The sequence below is a fragment of the Garra rufa genome, chromosome 9 (assembly GCF_049309525.1).
Source record: "Garra rufa chromosome 9, GarRuf1.0, whole genome shotgun sequence".
In the NCBI taxonomy this organism is placed as follows: domain Eukaryota; kingdom Metazoa; phylum Chordata; class Actinopteri; order Cypriniformes; family Cyprinidae; genus Garra; species Garra rufa.
This window is the reverse complement of record NC_133369.1, coordinates 37333625-37356445: the sequence shown is the minus strand read 5'-3', so window position 1 is coordinate 37356445 and position 22821 is coordinate 37333625. Positions and strand designations below refer to the sequence as shown.

General features: G+C 35.4%; 1 protein-coding gene across 2 annotated transcripts; it reads right to left on the bottom strand.

Moving 5' to 3' along the window:
- Nucleotides 1-4042: 4042 nt before the first annotated feature.
- Nucleotides 4043-22211, bottom strand: casp2 (caspase 2, apoptosis-related cysteine peptidase). Of its 2 annotated transcripts, none has more exons than XM_073846819.1 (11): nucleotides 21636-22211; nucleotides 20128-20286; nucleotides 19182-19331; nucleotides 16914-16989; nucleotides 15070-15161; nucleotides 12965-13144; nucleotides 12758-12886; nucleotides 10921-11011; nucleotides 8958-9152; nucleotides 8735-8844; nucleotides 4043-7241 (listed from the first exon to the last, which is right to left on the bottom strand). In XM_073846819.1, exons 2-11 carry the CDS (start codon nucleotides 20278-20280, stop codon nucleotides 7107-7109), a joined length of 1311 nt encoding a protein of 436 aa, XP_073702920.1. In that variant the 5' UTR covers nucleotides 20281-20286; nucleotides 21636-22211; the 3' UTR covers nucleotides 4043-7106. The 2 variants fall into 2 exon arrangements, with proteins under 2 accessions (XP_073702920.1, XP_073702921.1); XM_073846820.1 differs by having other exon boundaries at nucleotides 8964-9152; nucleotides 21636-22210.
- Nucleotides 22212-22821: the final 610 nt, after the last annotated feature.

Below are 22821 nucleotides of genomic sequence, written 5' to 3'. Positions count from 1 at the left end.
TTATTTTTATAGTTTAGCAACGTTAATAACAACTTCTATCTATGGTATTCGGAAGGAAGCTTTGCTTACCATGGTAAATTCTTGTTGGTGGCCATTCATTTTTATGTACACATTCTGTAGTCAACATGAAACTCAGGGCTCTACAGTGTAACCACTTCAGCTGCATTTGCGACTGAAAACTACTGCAACTATGGGGAAAAAAAAAAAAAAAAATTAAGAAGCACCAGTGCGACACTGAGTAATATATCACAGACATATCTCACAAATCCTATCATAAACAGTGTAGAGAGAGTGTAAATAAGGGACTCATTGTGCAGTGTAGAGAGCGATTATGACGCTTTAACTTTATGAGATCACAATGAATTGAGATGAGTGACAGCTTTTAATGATTTTCAAGGGAGTTTGTAAATGAGATATTGATTTAATACCATAGTTAAAAGAGTCCTATTATGTTCTTTTTAAGTCTTTATTTTGTTTTGGGGGTGCACTAGAACATGCATTTTTTAAACCACCAAGCATGAGAGCATTGTTTTTTTTTTTTTTTTGTTTTTTTTTTTACATAATTTACATTATTACAATAGCTTTCTCCCCAGCCTGTCACAAATGGCTCGATTAGTTCCGGGATTGATGAAGGCCCGCCTTCCGAAAAAGAAATCTCATGTTGTGATTGGTTAGCAGTCCCACTTCGTTGTGATTGGCGAACAGCTTAGACGGCGTTTCAGTCCTGCCATGCCCCTTGCTAAAGCAACAAATTCCGTGTACAACTGCGCAAGCTAGATTAAAGTGATTCTTACTTTTAAATATGGATATTTTTCGAACAAAAACACATTGGTTCGCTACAGGAGGCTTTATTGAGTGTAGTGTTGGTCCTATCGTCAGCCTGCAAGATCGCCGATACATGATATTATCATTATTGTGCTCATTTATTTAAAGGTTGTATCAGCGATTTCTAGCCTGAAACATAAAGTGTCAAATTCAGCTGACCTTTCATCACGATCCGCTCGCTGCCTGCCCCATAAATTGTCTGTGAAAAAAACGCGTCTCTCTGGTCAGCCTAGGGTCCGAGATGTGCCAAAAAAACAATCGGCACTACCAACCTTTCCACAGATAAACAAACAGTGTTCCAACCAATCAGCGTCAGGGGTTTGGTGTTGTGGACTTTCGCTCCGCCTCCCTCACATCCCTGCACCAGTAGGAAAGTCCACAACACCAAACCCCTGACGCTGATTGGTTGGAACACTGTTTGTTTATCTGTGGAATAGTTGATAGTGCCGATTGTTTTTTTGGCATATCTCGGACCCTAGGCTGACCAGAGAGACGCGGTTTTTTCACAGACAATTTATGGGGCAGGCAGCGAGCGGATCGTGAAGAAAGGTCAGCTGAAATTGACACTTTATGTTTTAGGCTAGAAATCGCTGATACAACCTTTAATTATTTACATGCTCGAAACCAGCTCCAGCATAAGGCTAGTGGATCTATCTGTATGATGAATAAATCTCTTACCACACACCGCACACGTTTACGGCGTGGCTCCGACGCGGCAACCGACGATCGCCACTCTAGTCAATGCTTGTGTTTACATCAGCTGTGGCTCTGCATATGTTTCGACCCTCTATACTGCACACATCAATGGCGCGGCTCTGGCACAGCGATCAGAGGAGTTCGCGGCCACTTTAGTCAATGCTTGCGATTATACCAGCCGCCCTGCGGTTCGTTGAAGCATCCCAGAAGTGGCTGTCCATGCTGCATCGCTAAATTTAGGCTAATCCCCCACCTCGTTCCTCCCCACCCACCAACGATTTGTATTTCTGTAGGCAGGATTTATTTAAATGATATTCTAATGAGCTTTGTGACATCAAAACATCCGGAAAACAATGCTATGTAGTCCAAACGAGCGTTCGTTGTAGTTCTTGAAAAGAGATTTTTTTTTAAAACTAAATATCTACCTTTGGAGTGGACTTTGTGATTTGTAACTTTGTAGATGTTTTTGTACACAAACATACACACCACACACTAACTAAAATTCAAAACGTGAAAAAGCATAATAGGACCCCTTTAAGTAAGTAGTGAATATTAAGTGACTTACATTGTCTGACTGTAACACTATCAATTGATTCTCCTCTATTTCGTCATCAAAAATAGTTTAAATCAAGTCACAACTGAGCAGCTGCGCATCTCTATTCAAACAGCGTTATTTAAATCATTGGTTCCACTTTACATTAGGTGGCCTAAACTACTATGTACTTTCATTTAAATGAATCAGTTGGTACAATGTACTTATTGTCTACATACATGTTTTTACATTGTACTTTACATTAAGGTATATCCCACCTTAATAGAAGCAAAAGTGTTTCGCAATGCAATATGACCACATTAAGTACATTTTACTTATTTTTTTGATGCAAGTACATAATAGTTAAGGTCACCCTTATATAAAGTGTGACCAAATCATTTAATTTTATTTCTGTATTCAAAATTTTAGATTTAAAACATTAATCTTAACATGAACTTGACTGCACTCATGCCACCTCTAAGCCTCATTAAACATACGAAAATACACCTACAAGCAACTTTTGTGTTCTTTTGATTTGACTTTGACATAAAAGGCAGCATACTTTTAATTAAGCTACAAAAATGTTATTACAAAGGTAAAAAAATTCCCCTGTAAATCACTTCAAGGAGTCGAATATCACCTCGTAATGGGAAGGGGTTTTTTTTGCTCCTGCAATTTTGACTGTGCTCCTAAATTTTATTCTTTTTTTTATTTTTTCAAAAGAAAAGTAAGCGTAAAGCCCTGAAACGATTAATCCAAACCATAGAATAAGCACTGTCATGAGAGGAAATAAATATGTATAATTTTTTTAAAGAGGGCAAGAAATATAGTTTTTAAAAAAATCATTATGAAGTGTTGTGTAGCAAGTAAAAACTCCAAGACTCAACCAGAGAGTTGGCGAAGAGAGTGACTGAAACAGATGAGCCCAAATGAGCGCACTTGTGTTTTGTGTTAAATAGATAATACAGGTCCAGATTTGCTTGTCTTTTCTTAGCTGTGGCACACGGCTAATCGCCGCCTCATCTCACATTAACGACATCCCCACTCTCAGCCGTTACTAGCGGCAACATGCCTACCCATCTATCTGTGGGCCTGAACCCCTCCCAGCTGGATTTCCGTTTTACTTCCACCTCTTCTTGTTTTTGTTCCTTCTGGCGAGCAGGGGTGTTTTTTGACAGGACACCACCCCCTCGGGGGCACCCGTGTAACATGATGAGTGAGTATGCGATTTGGAAGGAGCTGGGGTGGGGGGTATGGGGGGGGGGCAACGTGACCCAATACAACATCAGCGAGGAAACTCAGATACCCCACACAGTCTTAAAATACAACACACTCTTTCTGCGATTCAACCGCTGCTCTGATTAACAGGCTGATGAATATGTAAACTCCCTGCCAACTCATAGCTTCTAGAGTCCGAAGCATTTACAGGCATTACCCTAGAGAGACGTCCGAGCGAAGCATCCACTGATTTGATCTGCAAAACTTCATAGACGATCCTTCATGGCTTCAAGTGAATCTGAAATACATCGTGTATGTGGTCACAACTGGGGCCTGGTCAGGATATACCTTGAAAAACATCTCGGTGGACTACTAAATAGAGCTCATAAATAAATAAAGTGATTAAAGTAATCCTCCACGCATTTACATACATACCATCTGGGCCTTGTGGCGAAGGCTTTGGCGCTGGAGTCACGCTAACAGGTCAGATGGGTAGGTGTTACGGGATCGGTACAATGACGACCGTTCCCGCAGCTACGGCAGGACAGAGAAACCCGAGCACACGGATAAAAATGAATCACCACGGAGGCCGAGGACAACTCTGAAAAACAGGGAGAGGGAGTGAGAGACATCTAATACTAAACAACGCAATACAGAACATAACATCCAACATGGCTATTATAACCAACCAGACAATACACTCCAACTCAAATGCTCAACAACTGATACATTCATTCGAGCAAACACACGACACAAGTCAAGATTCTTTGGAACAGTATTTCTTTATTACATGGCAGCTTTTGCATTACAAAAATAGAAAAATGACACTTTCCCTATAGTTTCTTTAAGCACCCTTTATAGCTGGTTAGTACAGATGACAAAGGCAGTGAATAAACCATTTCATATCAAGTTTGCTAGGCACTCATCTGGCACAGTCAGGTGGGAAGGAACTAAACTGGATTATATAATATGCATTTAAGTCCATTGTGGGTTTTAATACCTTCAGAGGGGAACTTTTAAACATGTTACCACAACTAGAACCTGTGGGGTTCAGTGTCACAACGCTTTCACCAATACAATTCTGAACACATTCAAAAGCAGGTGAACACAGCCTGAGAAATACATTGATTAAAATGTAGAAATACAGGTTTTGGAGAAGATAAACATGTTGGCGTTCACTTAGCATCATTAAATAAAAATACTTACAGACACAGTAAAACTGTGGGTCTAAAATTAATACATTTTGTAGTATATACATTTTCTTTTTACTTTAGTTGTGTTTTTCATTTAAAAAAAACATATGGCTCATGAAAATAGATTCTAGTATTTCATCAAATAACCAGTGTTTAAATACTTCAATATTTTCTTCCAAATCATCACGGCACTTTTTACAGTATGAATGTAATCTTTTATAACTTACACAACCAGTCAAAAGTTTTTGAACAGCATTATTATTATTTTTTTTTTTGGAAAAAGTCTCTTCTGCTCACCAAGCCTGCATTTATTTGATCCAAAGTACAGCAAAAACAGTAAAATTTTGAAATATTTTTACTATTTAAAATAACTTTTTTTGAATGTATTTTAAAGTGTAATTTATTCCTGTAATTGTAAAGGTGGATTTTTAGCATCACTACTCTCATGATCCTTCAGAAATCATTCTAATATTCTGATTAATTTTTTTCAGTTTCAAAACAGTATTTATCTTAAATAGAATTTATTTATTAGAATTTATTCCAGACAAATGCTGCTCTATGATTGTTCTATTCACCAAAGAAACTTGACAAATTGTAAATGTTGATAATAATAATTAAAAAAAATGTTTCTTAGAATGACTTCTGAAGGATCATGTGACAATAAAGACTGGAGTAATAATGCTAAAAAATTAGCTTTGATCACAGGAATAAATCACATTTTCAAATATTTTTAAATAGAAAGTGGTTATTTTAAATATTTAAAATATTACTGCTTTTGCTGCATTGTGGATTAAATAAATGCAGGTTTGGTAAGCAGAAAAATTAAACATTAACACTTGACAGGTAGTGTATTTATCTGCACCAGGCCCTCATTTTTATATTTGGATTTGAATGCTTATTTAATTTAAAATGAACCTATGCCCATATTATTCCGCCAGTTCAAAGAAGCTTATTAGTTACAAATCAAAATAGAAACTCAACAAAGCAACAGTTGCTTAAAAGCAATATCCGCATGAACAGTGTAAATCTACATCAAACATTTTGTCTGCTAAAACAGTAAGAATAAAATAAAATACAGTCAAATAAAATAATCATGTTGAGTGACAACCCACGGTAAAGGTGACGAGTGGGAAATGTAGAAGAAGGTTTAAAAGAGATGCCACGGCAGTGACAAAAGTTCAAAGGTTGCGACCATTAACCTAAAGATCACGCCTACCGGATCAGGAAGACACGTACACCGATGGAAAACAGCACACTTAGATTTACACTCTACATTCCCAGAAGGAATAATGTTGTGTGCTAAACAGGAAGACTGTGTGTCTAAACCCTGGAACCTCTAAATGACAAGGTGAGCTTATGAAATACAAAAGCTCTCTACAGCCACCTGCAGGCTTTTTTGTTTCAAACAACACACTTTCAGTCTCAATAATGTGCATTCGTTAGCACACAGAATGTTTGAAGTGAAAATAAATGTGCAAGCGTAAGAGAAATAAGCATATGTACAGGCATAATTACAAAATCCCACTGTAGGTGGATATATACATTTAATTTAGACAATACTCTGCATGAGAAACGAGAGGAAACACCATTTGGAATGCAACTGGAATCTGGAAGTTTTGGAATTGCACAAATATCCACAGATTGATCAACTGTGTTGATATGCATCTTACTAAAGATTTGAAAAATTGAGAAATAGCAATTAACTTAAACTCTGAGTCAAGAAGCCCTACTAAAGTTAAAAAAAAGCTGCCATGGTGCATACGGGATAACTGAAGAAAATTAACAGATGTCATGCCACAGTACTTACAGGGAAAAAAAAAAAACCACATTAATTTAAGGTTGTACTGATAAATCTAGGATAGAATAAGAGCAGATGTGCTCTCAAATCTAATGAGTGAAATGGTATGGAGGACTTTAGTATGGTACTGGCACAATGTTAGTATGCACATCTAAGCATAAAACCGTGTATATGTGACAGATACGGATGGAATATGATTGAGCTGCTCTGAATGTACCAACAAGTTTATGGTTTGGCTATGAAAGGCTCCACAAATACAAAACACAGGACATGAAGTACTGATGAAAAAAACTGTACAAAGAAAAGTAAAAACAACTAACAAAAATAAATCCGATAAAACAGTACTAAAATGTTGGCTTTGGTTAAAAAAGGGTAATTCTGTGGCAACTTTTATATAGCTGTTAAATAAAAAAGAAATAGTGGAATATAAAAAAATATATTTCATTTTCCAGCTCTTTTTTTTTTTTTTAACCCAAAATCCCCTATAAATCATGAAAACATTTTTTTTTTTCCTCACATATACTCGCAAATGGCATCTTCACTCTTTCCTTATTTCATCGGTTAAAAAAAACCCCTCTGATCTAAAAACTGATTTATCATGACAAATCCTTTGTAAATAATGCACACACACATCCTAATGAACCTGTCATTGTGCTCAGGAATGTGAAACAGATGACACATGGAATGGGTATAAGTAGATTTCCATGACTCTGTGTTGTGTGCTGAGCTTACAGCGGGTGATGGATGTACACATGTACGCTGAGCTCCTGCTACTGCATCAAAATCAGTTCAGAGGGCAGTGTGTTTTGCATGCGTTTCATGCCTGGGGAATGTGTGCGTGTGTCTAGTTGTTGGGGTAGTACTTAGGGAAGAGGTAGAGGTCTTTACAGAGGGAACTGGTGAACTCTGACATCTCTTTACAACGATGATGGGCTGAACCAGGTGCGTATCCTTCTCTGCTTTTAATTCGGGCATTCACCTATAGAGAACAACAGAGAGAGCAAAATACATTTTAACCCTATCCACTTTATTCTTTAACACGGAAGTAAGCCTATGGGCGAGACTTCTGTTTCATTAGCCGCTATATAGGGAAATAACAATAACAACAACAGTGCAGTAAATGGTAAAACTGTTTGCACTACAAACCAGTGTGTTCATAATTAAGGTAATGCATTAAAATAAGTAAGACACACTAAAATAAGTAAGACACTAATTTGCAATATCAAGCCGCAAAACAAGCTGTTTTGTTCAGCTAAAAATAGCTGGACATTGATGAGACCTGAAATCAGACCCATAAAGATTACAAATGACTGAGCACGCTCATAAGGTGGATAAAGCCTACTTGGTCATATTTTTTTATGCAAATAATTTGTATTATATATACACAATAATTGTATATTAGGTCTCTACATTATCAACATGATCGAAACCTTGCTTTCATTTATATGCGTTCTGTCATCTGATTGATATTATATACTTTTTTAGGCATTAAAAGGGCCTTTTAGTATAATTCATCACCTATTAGGGGTGTAAACTTTTTGAATTTGAAGACCAACTTTAACATATTTTGTCTTCTGGGGAACATGTAAGTATCTTCTATAGCTTCTGAAGGGCAGCACTAAATGAAAAAAATAAAAATTATTTATGCATTGTTTTTCCTTCTGGTAAATCAGTGAGCGTTTGAACCTTCTGTAATAGTTGCATATGAGTCCCTCAGTTGTCCTCAGTGTGAAAAGATGGATCTTAAAATGATAGTCATTGTTGGAAAATGTTGAAATACACAAAAATGCAGAAAAACCAAAGAATTTGTGGGACATGAAAGATTTTTCTGAAGAACAGCTGGCAGTTTAACTGTTCAGAACAAACAATGGACTCATGAACAACTATCACTAACAACACAGTATTAAGAATCAAGTGTATGTAAACTTTTTTTGAACTATTATTTTTTCTTGTGGACTATATGTAAATGTCTTTTATGTGAAATATTTTATTCAGGTCAGTACTAATAAAATAACAGGCATTTTGTATGATATTATTTTGGTAAAATAATTATTATTCTGCAAGGTGTATGTAAACTTTTGACCTCAAATGTATTATTGGTCGATACAGAGTGACAACTGATATTTATACATGTTTTATGTATACTGTCCATAAGATAAACATCTCATTGATGTACAAGATATCAGACACTTTTTGGCAATATAAATATTTGCAGCTGCAATTTGCATATTTTGCTCATTTTGGGCCTCTAAATAACATGAGATATTTGATCCATAGCAAGCAAAAAAAAAAAAAAAAGGATTTTGTCTAAATGTTCAATGAACTGTTCAATGTAAAAATTTAAAATGTCTTGTTGCTGTAACAAAATGTAAAAAATGTGTTCTCAAATACTTTTAAAATCTGATTTTGCATGGATATCAACTGTTTGTAAATCAGTGTATTCAAAAAAGACAGTGGACTAAAATGTTCTACCTGCACAAGTATGTCTGCCAGGTGTGTGTCGTTGGCTCTCTGTCTGATTGCGCTGTTCAGTTCCTGAATGAACCAGGACCCTTTCTTGGTGTTTCTCATTGCAGCAGTGCCTGAAACACAAAACATGCACAAAACACAAAACATCAGCAATCTGCATGGCCTCTGACATATGACATGATGAATGGTAAGATAATCAGAAGAAGATACAACAACGTGTACACACTGAAACCTTTGAGGGTCGCAAAGCCGCATATTATGTCGGATCTCTGGGGCAGTTTGACTCTCAGTCTCTCCCTGTCTTTCTCCTCCCTCTCTTTGTCATCTCTCTCGCCCTCTCTGCCAGCATCCCTCTGTTCACAGCCTGGAGATTGAGTTCGTTCTTGACCATCCAACTGATCCACACCATTGTCCATCTCCTCTGAAACAGAAAGATATGTTTGTTTGCTTGTTTGTTAGTAATTTAAGACTATGCTAGCTTTTGTGGCTATTTTATATTTCATTGACAATTTAAAATATAATAAAGCTTTTTTAAAGCTGAATTAAAACCCATTTAAATGCTTTAGCTGAATAAAACTAATTCTTCAGTTAATTAAAACCAGCAGACTTCCATAAAACATGCTTCAACGAAGCATGAAGCACACAATGGTGCATTTGAACTTCCAAAATGCAGTTTAAATGCAGCTTCAAATAGCTCTAAATGATCCCAGCAGAGGAAGAAAGGTCTTATCTAGCAAAACGGTCATTTTCTAAACAAACTGACAATTTATATACTTTTTAACCTCAAACGCTCATCTTGTCTGCGTGAACTCTTCTTCAATGTCAAATCGCCCTACATCGCTGTTTTACCTTTTTTTTGTGCATTTGATCTACTTTGCATGTTTACTTTGTAAACACTGGGTTGGTACTTCTGCAGCGATTTAGAACAATTTTGTAGTTGGGGAAGAAAATGAGATGGGAGTTTTTCGACATACCCTAACTGTATTGGCTAGGGGGAAAAAACAAAATAAACAAAGTTAACGCAGACTTAAACAAGATGAGCATTTGAGGTTAAATGTATATAAATTCTCAATTTGTTTTGGTAATGATGACTGATCGTTTTGCTAGTTTAGACCCTTCTTCCTCAGGCTGGGATTGTTTAGAGCAGGGGTTTTCAAACCTGTCCTGGAGCCTCCCCTGCCCTGCACATTTTGTATGTCTCCCTTATTAGGCACACCCAATTCAGGTCTTGCAGTCTCTACTAATGAGCTGATGATTTGAATCAGGTGTATTAGATGAGAGAGACAAGCAAAATGTGCAGGGCAGGGGAGGCTCCAGGACAGGTTTGAAAACCCCTGGTTTAGAGCCATCTAAAGCTGCATTTTGGACGTTCAAACTTGGGGGCACCATTGACATCCATTATATAGAGATAATTCCTGAATTTTTTCCCTCAAGAAACAATTTCTTATCGACTGAAGAAAGAAAGTCACAAACATCTTGGATGACAAGGGGGTGAGTAAATTATCTTTAAATTTTTGTTCTGAAAGTAGACTTCTGTAAAAACTGAAACAATCAATTAATTGGCTGATAATTGTAATTTTTCCCTTTTAAAGAATTCAATGAAAGTGTCTGGAAATACTGCTATATATAACTAAACACATAACTAATATTTTATTTTTAAAAAATATTTGTTTTTTAAATGTTTTAAATATTTTATAAAAAAAAAAACTGCCACTCAAAACCATGACTATTAGCTCAATCAATAAATAAATAAATAAGTACAAATACAAATAATTGTTTGGAAAGATATTTATAAATTGTTCCAGATTGTGTTTGTATACAAATCTAATTTTAAAGATTCAAGTCATAAAATTATTTTTAAAATAAAGAGAAATTAGGAGAAAAGGAGAAAGTCAGTCAAGTGATATTTTAGTATTATTTACATTACAGTATATATTGTACAATTTTTGAAGTTTACTTACTTCATTTTGGTTATTGATCAAGACAACAACATTATTCTTATTAAGATTTAAAATTTTCATCTAATATTCAATATTTTCATCAACTTTTTATTATATTATTTATTTCAGATTAACTTCAATTAATGGAAACATTAATTTTAATAGTCAGTTAAGTGTGTCCACATGTTTGACTGGTAGTGTTTGTTTAAAAAAATATTAAAAATGACTGGTTAATCACCAGTAACTCACCTCCTCGACAAGCCTGAATAAAGAACATCTTTGGCTTATTCTGGAGCAGAGGGCAGCGGGCGTTATCGAAAACCTCAAACACCCAGTCCAACTGAGAGACAGAGGGAGACATTTGAAACACTGATATCTAAGGGAATCTTTGCAAGGCAATACATTTACTTCAAATGGAACTCATATACTGATAAAATCACACCTGTATGTACAAGTAAGAATTAGTAGCAATCCACCAAAATAAAAACTCTGTGTCGGAACTGGAATGTATCGTGACTCCCCACCAACCTGAATTTTTTTCTCACAATTGCATGATATAAACTTGCAATCGCAAACTATAAAGTCAGATATAAAGTGAGATACAAAGTCACAATTGTGAGAAATAAAGTAGGAAGATAAACTCACAATTGCGTGAAATAGTCAGAATTCCTAGATACAAACTTGCAATTACAAGTTATAAAGTCAGAATTGCGTGATATAAACTCGGAATTGCGAGAAACACTGACTTTTTTTTTCTTGCAGTTGCATGTTTATATCTTTTAACTCTGAGAATAAAAAAGAAGTAAGAACTGAGAGTTTTGTATCTGCAATTCTGACTTAATTTCTCAGAATTTTGAGATATAAACGTGCAACTGTATTACTCGCAATTGCACTTTTATATCTCACAATTCTGAAAAAAGTCAAAATTGTGAGATGTAAACTTTTTTTTATTATTATTATTTGGGTGAAAACGGGCTTTCATAATTCAAGATGCACTTGACCAAAAAACCAAATCTAAACAGACTTTTTAAAAACTTCATTACTGCATTAACATTACAGCACCAAAATTATTAATTTATTTTATTGAAATCAAATTAAAGTTTTCATTTAGCAGAAATCTGCAACTGAAAATACATTATGTAATAATTGATTAATCCATTTTATTTAAAAATCAACAAGATGCACACAAATTAAAATTGCATGTAACATTTTTAATGTAAACTATTTAATAACAGAGTTATGTTTTTACTTTAATTTGCCATTTAAATTTACACATTTAAATGGTTCCTGTAACAAAAACTCCTTACAGATTTTATAAAAACAAAAAAAGGTTAAGTAAAAATACAATAACTGTAAAATGTAATATAACATATTTAGAGAATGCTCTTCTCTAAAGTTATATCCAGTTTATGGACATACTGTTTACAGGCTGTTAATATGGAACTGAGAAGACATGATACATTTCAGCAAGTTGAATGGTTTCTTTCAACACTTTCTCTGTTTATTCATTTGCTATTTTTGTGATATGACTAATAGTAAATAGGAAAAGACAATTGGTTACAACCATCTGTCTCGCTACAATAAAGAAAGTCAAAACCACATTTATTGTTTGTATTTAATGATAAAATTTGAATTTCCATAATAATGAAAATTTTTACATAAGAGACTGTTTCACATTAAAAGTAAAGAGGTGCAAAGCTGTTTGTGATCATCAGATGGCAGACACTAGCTTCTCAGTTTTTGTTGTATTCTATCTATCTTTTTTTGAGGCCTCTAACACTAGCTATTTTCTTTTTATTTATTATATAATTAAAAAAAAACCTTGATATGTGTACTGCATTAGCCTAAATGAGACTTGTCATAGCACTTGCATGTTATTGCTCTTTTGTTGTTTTTAATTGCTTCCATTGTCCTTTTTTGTAAGTCGCTTTGGATAAAAGCATCTGCTAAATGTCTAAATGTAAATGTCAAGCATCAACAGAAAACAGCATAGACTAAAAGCTTGATCTAGAGATTTAAGAATCCATATAATTCAAAATGTTTTGGCCTTTCCAAAATTTCCGGTTGCTATTAAAATCAAACGCACCTCCAGCAGCTGTCCATCAGTGCCGTAGACAGATCCCTCAACTCCATGTGACAGCAGACACACAACAGTACAGTCATACTCTGCATGCTCCTGCTGCTGGGCAAACTCTTCTAGACGCCTACGCATTGCCTGAAAAACACAAATCAAAAGCTTAATAAATAGCTTTGCTTTGCAGGGCAGTCTGACTCAGCAGCGTGTCTAACTCACCTCTGCCGTTAGGTCTTTGTGCAGGCTGACTGTGAAATCCAGCTCCATAAAAAGTCTCCTCAGCGTCTCCTCATCCACCTCTCCCCCCCTCCGGACATCTAAATCAGTGTTAGCTGAGTCAAACCTCACGTTACTCAGTACCAGGGCCAGTCCTCTCGGGCTGGAGCGCATCGGGTAAGCCTTTAAAGACATTTGCATCGAGGTTAACTACTGTGCTAACTAGGGTTACCACTTTTAATACCCAAGAATAAGGGACGCATTGGGGGGGGGGGGGGGGGGGGGTGATCATGTAATCATGTAATCAATGTAATCATGTCCCATATCTCAAAAATGCTGCAGTAAAAAGGCTTCATATGAGTTTTGCATATAATATGGGACGTCCTGAATAAGAACTGATCATTGTTTTTTTCTACTTTTTAGAAATGGGGTCTATATACCCCGTTAAAATGTAATCATGTCCCATATCTCAAAAATGCTGCAGTAAAAAGGTTTCATATGAGTTTTGCATATAATATGGGACGTCCTGAATAAGAACTGATCATTGTTTTTTTTTCTACTTATTAGACTCTGATAATTTCTACTTATTAGACTCTGACTCTAATAATGTCCCATTTCTCAGAAAAGAACCGTCAAGTACACCAATAAATAAAACGGATATTAAAGCAGAAATGCAAATAAATAAGTAAATAAAAATTCACGAGCATTTTGTAGTATTATCTCTCAGTCCTGGGCGTCTAAATGAAAAGTTCTCTCTGTGTTGTTTCTGAAACTACCGTAATCACTGTAATATGCGCGCACTCTTAAAATCAATCGCGGCTGGCTTGACCGTGTTTTTCTGAACCGCGGCTGGCTTTACCGCAGTGATTATTTGCATGAGACTCTGCTTTAAAATAGGGCTGCAACGATTCGTCGACGTTGTCGACAAAAATCGATAATAGAAATAGTCGACAATGAATTTCATTGTCGATGTTGTCGCCAGACAACCGAGTGAGGCATCTTTCTGCCGAGAGTCGCACATACGCAGCTTCTATGCTGAGCGATAACATACAGAAATGGCGGCGTCCAACGCAGCAGCTGCGCGTACCAAAACACGCCCGTTTCACACATACTCCGTCTGCAGTGCGTTTTTTTTTTTCCACACCCATGTTAACGGATTAGAACGTTCACAATGTACGGACTGCAAACGCGTTCTGTGTGAAAGCAAAACGAGTCTGTGCTTCTTCTTCACCGCATACGTAACGCACACGGACTGTAGACGCACTGCAGACTGAGTATGTATGAAACAGGAGTAAAGTTTGGGAGCATTTTAGCCTGCTACGGCGAATTAAAATATTACCTGCATGGTTTGTAAAGCAGTCCTTGCGCATCACGGCAGCACCTCTGTGATGCACGAACATTTAAAGAGAAAGCACGTCGGACAGTTGAATGAAACGGAGTTTGGCTGGCCTCGGTAAGATTTAAATAACATGGAAGCCAATACGTTTTGTTTTGGATATACATTTTTGTTTACTGTTTTATTGCTGCTGATGGTTTACAGGAAGAAAATGTTTACTTGATTTTAATTTATTTTTTCTTATAAAACAAATGTGCCTGTCCGTTAAAAAAATTATAGAGTTTCTTAATTTATGCATTTATGTCTGTACTGACCGAGCACTGTGCCTAATTGGTTTTAGACAGGGCATTTTTATTTACTTTTAGTATGAATTGGCCTATCAGCAGCAAAATATGCATTTTTTATTGAAGTACCCCCTTCTTTCTTGTGTTTACTATAATTTTCCACATAATTAAAGCAATCTCATGCTAAATTTGAGAAAAATTGAATAATTATCCGATTAGTCGACTAATCGTTTCAATAGTCGGTGACTAGTCGACTATTAAAATAGTCGTTAGTTGCAGCCCTACTTTAAAAAAATATATAAAAAATACGGGACAAAACCCGTCCCGTATAGATTCAAAACGGGACGCGCAATTTCATTCTCAAATACGGGACGATTCCGTATTTTAAGGGACGGGTGGCAACCCTAGTGCTAACACAGCGGAAAATATACGCAAATAAAATGGGTTGTGTGTGAGTGTGCAAAGGAATGGGGTTTGTGTCCTTGTACCTGTGATCTATGAGACTGGTAAAATTCCGGTGTGCAGGGAAGAACAGCTGTGGTCACGGGAGAGTCGGCATCCAAACACAACTCCATGGACTCTAAAACACACAAACACACACAAAACAACCCCATTTAGCTCAAAATTGAAATATTACGCTCATCTCACATAACAGTTTTCCTTTAAGTATTGTACTTTCTTTTATAGCAGTTAGTTCCGGTATTATAATTTGATTGGCCAAAAGCACTAAAATGCTGTAACACAGTTAATATAAACATAGCGTTATTATTGCTAACTAAAACTATTACTGTTTTATTGTGTTGTCAAAATTAGCGCTTTAATGCAGGCAATTCATTTTCAATTCATTTTTCCAGTTTAATGGCATTAAAAATATTTAATGCAGGGGTGAAGCTAGGGTTGGCCCTAGGGTTGTGTATATTTTCAGACGAACACTTCAACTTCACTTCCGAGCCAGGCACTGGTCAAAGGGGCACAGAAAAGGTACAAGTGAAGAGGGTGCTTGCACGCTTAGTAGAACATCAGTGAACTGCGGTCAGATGAGATGTTGTCAGGCCATATGTCAGTAAAAACGAATTGACCTCTCCTGTCAGCTGTTACGCCGTGCCTGTAGCTTGCACGCACAAATGTGGCAGCTCTAGTCTGTATATTTTAATATTAAGTGTAAGTGCAAATTAACCTGTGCAGTGGCAGGTCTTAAAGTGATAGCAGCCAAATAATCTAATAACCCAGCTGCTGTGATATTAATCAAAGAACAGAAGAAAAAAGATTTAAAGATTTAAATAACTGAAAAGAACTGCCAGCAGGTGGTGGCAAGACAATGATTTAATTATTGAATCATATCATTCATCTGATTCATTTGAAACGTTGGTTCATTCAGGAATAAAGCTAGTGACTGTCTTTATGAATGAGAAATGTAATCACTTTAGTAGATTCTTATTTAACTGCTGTATTAAATCAGTATCTCATTTACAAACTCCCTTAAAAATGATTAATAGCTGTCACACATCTTAGTTCGTGATCTCACAAAGATATGAAAGGATTTGTGAGATATGTCTGTGATACATTACTCAAAGTTGCAAAAACACGTAGAACCCTTTGAAGGCCCCTGAGCGCTTTTTGAAGAAAGAAAACGCTGAACTTTATTATTATTATTATTATTATTATTATTATTATAAGCAAAGAAAAAGTAAAAATTAAAAAAAAAAAAAAAAAAAAAACATTTAAATACCGATTCTGCTCGGAGTGAATCCATCAATTTTTTTAAATAGTTTTTAAGGCCTGCTTTATGCAATAATACTAATATTATTAATACCAATATGTTGTTTGTTAAAATCGGTATTGGCCAAAAAATATATATCATATCGGTGAATCCCTACCTTTAAGGATTTATCTGTATTTAAATTAGTATTTAGTGTTTGATAAATTTATTCAATATCTGTATATTTCCTACTTGCTGAAGGGCACAACAAGGGCATTTTTTAAAGTCTAATAAATGTTAAAATTGAGAGCTCTCAATTATAATGTAATGTTGACTGGCTATAATTAATGGTTAAATAATAAGAAAAAAATTACATTTTCCTAGAGACATCAGTAATATTGGATTATATCAGTTATAAAAAAAATTCAATTAAACAAATATTAAAAATATACAGTCTTTCTGTTGTTTCTACATTAACTTGAAGATTGAATGTGAAATTATTGCAATAAAAGTTCATTAATCACTAATTAAATGATTACTCTCTAATAATTAAAAAAAAAAAAAAGAAATTAGCGATTCGTTTTTTTTTAAATCGATTAAGAGCACTACTTTTTTAATTTTTGCAGTGCTTACCATGAGTCCGGGCTCTTTTTGCAGGTGTAACACATTCCTGAGTTGGAAGAGACAGCGAGGGCTCTGAAAAGCTTTTCTGTAAAGATGAAAAACAACACAAAATCACTCTTCTGCCTACAACTTTCTGTGAGAATATACACCATGCTGAAAATTACAGTCAGTTCATTACCCACTATCCCAAAGGAAAGGAGAGTTTGTACTTGTCTTTTTGTTTTTTTGAAAGAATCAGTGCAGTTTAGGTGTGGTAAACTGGTGCTTAATTTTGACACTACTGCATTGTAACTTCCCCTTTAGTCCTACTCTCTCCCTCTCTTTTATTCCACTGACCCAGCTCTGACCTCTGTGGGCGGTGTAATTTCTATACATCTCTATGGTCATAAGACTAATCCCACAACTTTATGTATTATGGACAAAAAATGCCTAATATAGTTGATACAGTCAAACCAAAATTTATTCAGACACCTTTATTTCTCACATTATCAGTTTAATTTTCAATTTTACTGCTAGTCCAGTATATGAAATTTTTGTGTGTATAATCTGTCACGGTTTACTTTATTTGGCTATCCTTACTAGTGCTGCATCGACTTGTAAAACAATATCTGGGGTATGAATAATTTTTGTTTTGACTTTATATAGTATCTGGAAAACAATATAGGGCTGGGCGGTATACTTTTTCATACCGAATACCGGTGTTTTTTTTTTTATTATATTCATTTTTCATATACCCAAATACCGGTGAGTGTGTGCGTACAAAGAGTCGAGAACATGTATGTTGACGCAAACAGAAACTGCAGCTTGCACGTGCTTGTCTGAAGCAACACATCTGCGGTGTGGACGTATTTCAGTATATCTGAGAAAGACCCAGGGTTAGCGATTTGCAAAACTTGTAATGCCGAAATTTCAAGAGGGGGTGTGTCTGCAGTCGTGCATGCAGTGATGAGAGCAGAGATCGGCGCATTGCGCGCAGACAGATGTAGCTTTCAGTTACATCGCAATATTTTAAAGATATGTCTGTTCTATATGTTTTAAACCATGGAGGTGAGCCAATGGATATCACACATGCAACGTTAAAACTGCGCAATATGTTAAAGTGAGACTTTCAGCATCTGATGTGCATTCTTTCAGAGACAATGAGACGATTACACTTCATATGCTGATATTAATTTAGTCCCTTAATATTTTTCTTGTGCCCCGAACATGGTGGGAAAAAAATAAAAAGAAACGTATTTTGTGTAAGGTTTGTTTTTGAAAGTCTTAAATAAAGCTCTTAATTTTCATTGATGACTGCAGAGTTATTAGGAGGTTATGAAAGTCATAATTATGATTTCAGGTGGTCTTAAATGTGGGGACTGAAAGACAAGAATTGCGATGGAACTTCAAAAGGCTATCCATTGAATAAATATGAGCGCTGCACGTTTCAAAATCATTTGTTGCGCTGCTTTGTATACTACCAATCTGACCGCCATGAACCTAGCCATAAATGCAATGGTACTAATAATTGGCATAAATCTTTTGGTTTTCGGTTTCGGCCAAGAATTTTCATTTCGGTGCATCACTACATCATATGTAAATGTGGTCAAGCTAAAGTTGTAGACGCAGGAGGCAACACAAGCAATTTGCTTCACCACCTCCGCCACAAACATGTCCTTGAAATATGAAGAATGCACAATAAAGTCATGAATTCTGATTTCTTCACCTCATTACAATTATGAGTGCCACTGTCACTTCTTTGTGAACAGCAGCATTTTGTGAGACCAATCAAACCTGGGTTAATACTAGTCCGGTCAATGTAAGCCAATATACTGCAGTAATTATTGTCTAATTTATTAGGAAATGTGGTTAACACCTAGTCATGCATGGAAAAAAAAATAAAAAAATACTGTCATATACTGTGATACCGTATAATTAAAAAAAAAAAAAAAATACCGTGATATAAATTTTTGGTCATACCGCCCAGCTCTAAAACAATATAAGATTTTCAATATAAAGAAAACAAATACCTTATAACAAATACCTTATTCTCTTAACATTAAGTGCAGAGCATCAAATAAACTGCTTTATGAGACAATGATTTATAATGATTCAGTTTTTCCAATGAATACAGCACATCTGTTAACACTGCCTCCCTGGTTGTCATCAGATGTGCTGTCATAGCTTAAGACGACTTTTCCGGTCCCACACTGCATTATCACTGCAAGCATTATGTTCTCAGAAACCTGTCAAGTCAGTTTAACTGGGTGTGATTCTGAAGTGAAGACACCAACTCACGTCTTTCTCTGTGAAATCCATGAGCAGTCTGCAGAGGTGCTGTTGCTCTGTCGCCGTAAGAGCAGCACAGAAGCTGCTGAATGCTCGAGGGCCACGTTTAGGCAAAAGAAACAACAACTGACGACTCTTGCCCTGGGATGTTGGTTTAGCCTGAAAGGATTCAAATTTTCCCATGGGTAATAATAATCAAAGCAATATTCATGAGGCTTCATACACCTATGACGACTGTATTTTTTTCACCAATCAGGAAAAGGCCATTCCATATATGTTCTACCTAAAGGAGTAGTTCACTTTCGGAACAAAAATTTACAGATAATGTACTCACCCCCTTGTCATCCAAGACGTTCATGTCTTTCTTTCTTCAGTCGTAAGGAAATTATGTTTTTTGAGGAAAAAAATTTAGGATTTCTCTCCATATAATGGACTTCTATGGTGCCCCCGAGTTTGAACTTCCAAAATGCAGCTTCAAATGGCTTTAAACAATCACAGCCGAGGAAAGAAGGGTCTTATCTAGCAAAACGATCGGTTATTTTCTAAAAAAAAAAATTACAATTTATATACTTTTTAACCTTAAATATTCGTCTTTTCTAGCTCTGTATGGTTTTAGAAAATAACCAATCATTTCGCTAGATAAGACCCTTCTTCCCTGGCTGGTATTGTTTAGAGCTCTTTGAAGCTGCATTTAAACTGCATTTTGGAAGTTCAAACTCGGGGGCACCATAGAAGTCCATTATATGGAGAGAAATCCTAAAATGTTTTCCTCAAAAAACAACTTCTTTACCACTGAAGAAAGAAAGACATGAACATCTTGGATGACAAGGGGGTGAGAACATTATTTATACATTTTTGTTCTGAAAGTGAACTACTAGTTTAAAATATATTTTCTGAACATAGATTACATGTGGATCTATCTAATAAATAACTAATGCCTAGCTAATACACATACCATAATTGTTTCTGCCATGTTTTCTGTAAGGATTCCATCTTGTTGCAGACACTGGATCAGCAGATCATCCACCACTAAGTCCTTCAGAAATGTGACAGAGTTCCTCTTGAGAGCTAGTCTGTCCCATTCTTTCATGCCACAATCTCCCAGCATGATGAACTTAAAGGAAAGAAATATAAAACTAATAAAAAAAAAATATAATAGCTAAAAAATAACTATAACGGTTATTAAAGTATGAAATTACACACATACATAGAAAATATAAGGACTATAATATAAATATATATATATATATATATATATATATACACACACACAAATAAAAATGTATAGAATTTAATCAAATAATTTCACAATTTTGAGATATTAATTTATTATTATATATTGTTAAATGTTTACACTACCAGTCAAAAGTTTTTGAACATTAAGATTTTAAAATGTTTTTAAATGGACATCAAGTCTCTTCTGCTCGCCAAGCCTGCATTTATTTATCCAAAGTACAGCAAAAACAGTACAACTTTAAAATACTTTTACTATTTCAAAATAACTGTTTTCTATCTGAACATATTTTAAAATCTAATTTATTCCTGTGATCAAAGCTAAATTTTCAGCATTACTCCAGTTTTCAGTGTCACATGATCCTTCAGAAATCATTATAAAATCATGATTTGCTGTTGAAGAACATTTATTATTATTATTATTATTATCATCATCATCATCAATCATTCAAACTGTATATTTTTCTTCTTTAATGAATAGAAAGATTCAAAGATATTAATAATAATAAAAAATAATTAAAACCACAATATTTAAAAATAATATATTTAAAAGATTTCTCAGAAGATTTCTATTTCAGATAAATGCTGTTCTTCTGAACTTTCTATTCATCAAAGAAACCTGAAATTCTACTCAGCTGTTTTCAACTTAATAATAATAATGTTTTTTGAGCAGCAGATCAGAATATTAGAATGATTTCTGAAGAATCATGTGACTGGAGTAATGATGCTAAAAATTCAGCTTTGAAATCACAGGAATAAATTACATTTTAAAATTTATTCAAATAGAAAACAGTTATTTCAAATATTATAAATGTTGCACAATATTACTGTTTTTTGTTGTACTTTAGATCAAATAAATGTAGGCTTGGTGAGCAGAAAAGACTGTTACTGTTCAAAAACTTTTGACTGGTAATGTGTGTGTGTAAATATAGGTCCAGTCCTTGATTCTGATTGGTCAAAAACAATTACTAATTTGTATTACAGTACTGTAATGTACCATGTAACTGTCACTGCCTATGCATAAGATGTTGATACGTTAACTCTAAACTATTCCTCGTTGTTGGTATATAATTTATTTTATTTTGAAAACGACCCATAGTCTATGTCCATGGTTTCAAAACTTTCACCATGACCACACAAAGACAGGTAAGGAGGGTCAAGTGATCTACATGCCTCCACACAGTGTCCTGTTAGTGGTCAACAAGTTAAAGGCTACAAGCTTAACTTTACCTGTTGTGTTTCAGACCTTGTCGTATGAAGAAGACACTATAACGATGATGTATGAAGGGTGATGCTGATTTGATGTAAATCCAAAATGATGAATGCCAGCTCGCGCCGCAAACTAGCTTAGCATGCTAACCAAAAACAAAATAAACACAATTGTCTGTATAAAACACTACTGACACTAACTTCAGCATAAAAGCCGGACAGCTGCTAAACTGCAGCTCAAATCGTTTTCTGACCCTTTCCTAGGCTGTTTATCAAGCGACCGATAAAAATAAACTGCATTAACTAGCTGCACAATACTATTAGCTGTCAGGTGCTAGCGCTTCATGCGAGCTTTGTTGTTGTCGACGCAAAATTGATCTTTTTAAAATTCATCTTCTTTTTCGTCTTTCGTCGTCGTGCTCGAGGCAACACGGGGACCCACAGAATTTGTGCCGAGAAATGTATCTTTTTAAACTGACAGTACTCTGATTCTATCTGTACAAACTTCCGCGGGTGATGGTGGATCTGCGCAGCCAATAGAATTGTGTATGAAGATTGATTGACGTGAGGAGCAGCCTATCGCAGCCCCGTCCGCCCACAAAAGGGGTGAGTGTCTATGTTTTATCCACTTATTTGAAATTTGAAACTTGTGTAATACCAAACAGTCACAGACATCATTTTTAGAAATACAGATCTTTTAGTGGTTCCATGATTTTAAATGATCATTAACTACCAGCACATAACTAATTTCTGTTCACATTTTGAAGGGGAGGCAGAGCTCAATTGTAGACTGTTAGGTTATTTACAGTCAAGTCTGAAAGTATTCATGCCCCTGGCAAATTCTGACTTAAAGTTACTTTTATTCAACCAGCAAGTTTTTTTTTGACCGGAAATGACACAGGCTTCTCCCAAAAGATAATAAGACGATGTACAAGAAGCATCATTGTGGAACAAAAATATTTCTCAGCTTTTATTTACATTTGAACAAAAAGTGGCATGTCCAAAATTATTCATACCCTTCTCAATAATCAATAGAAAAGCCTTTATTGGCTATTACAGCAATCAAACGCCTATAAAGTGCTATAATTGCTGACCAGCTTTTTGCCCATTCATCTTTAGCGATGAGCTCCAACTCTTTCAGGTTGGAGGGTCTCCTTGCCATCACCCTGATCTTTAGCTCCCTCCACATATTCTCAATTGGATTTAA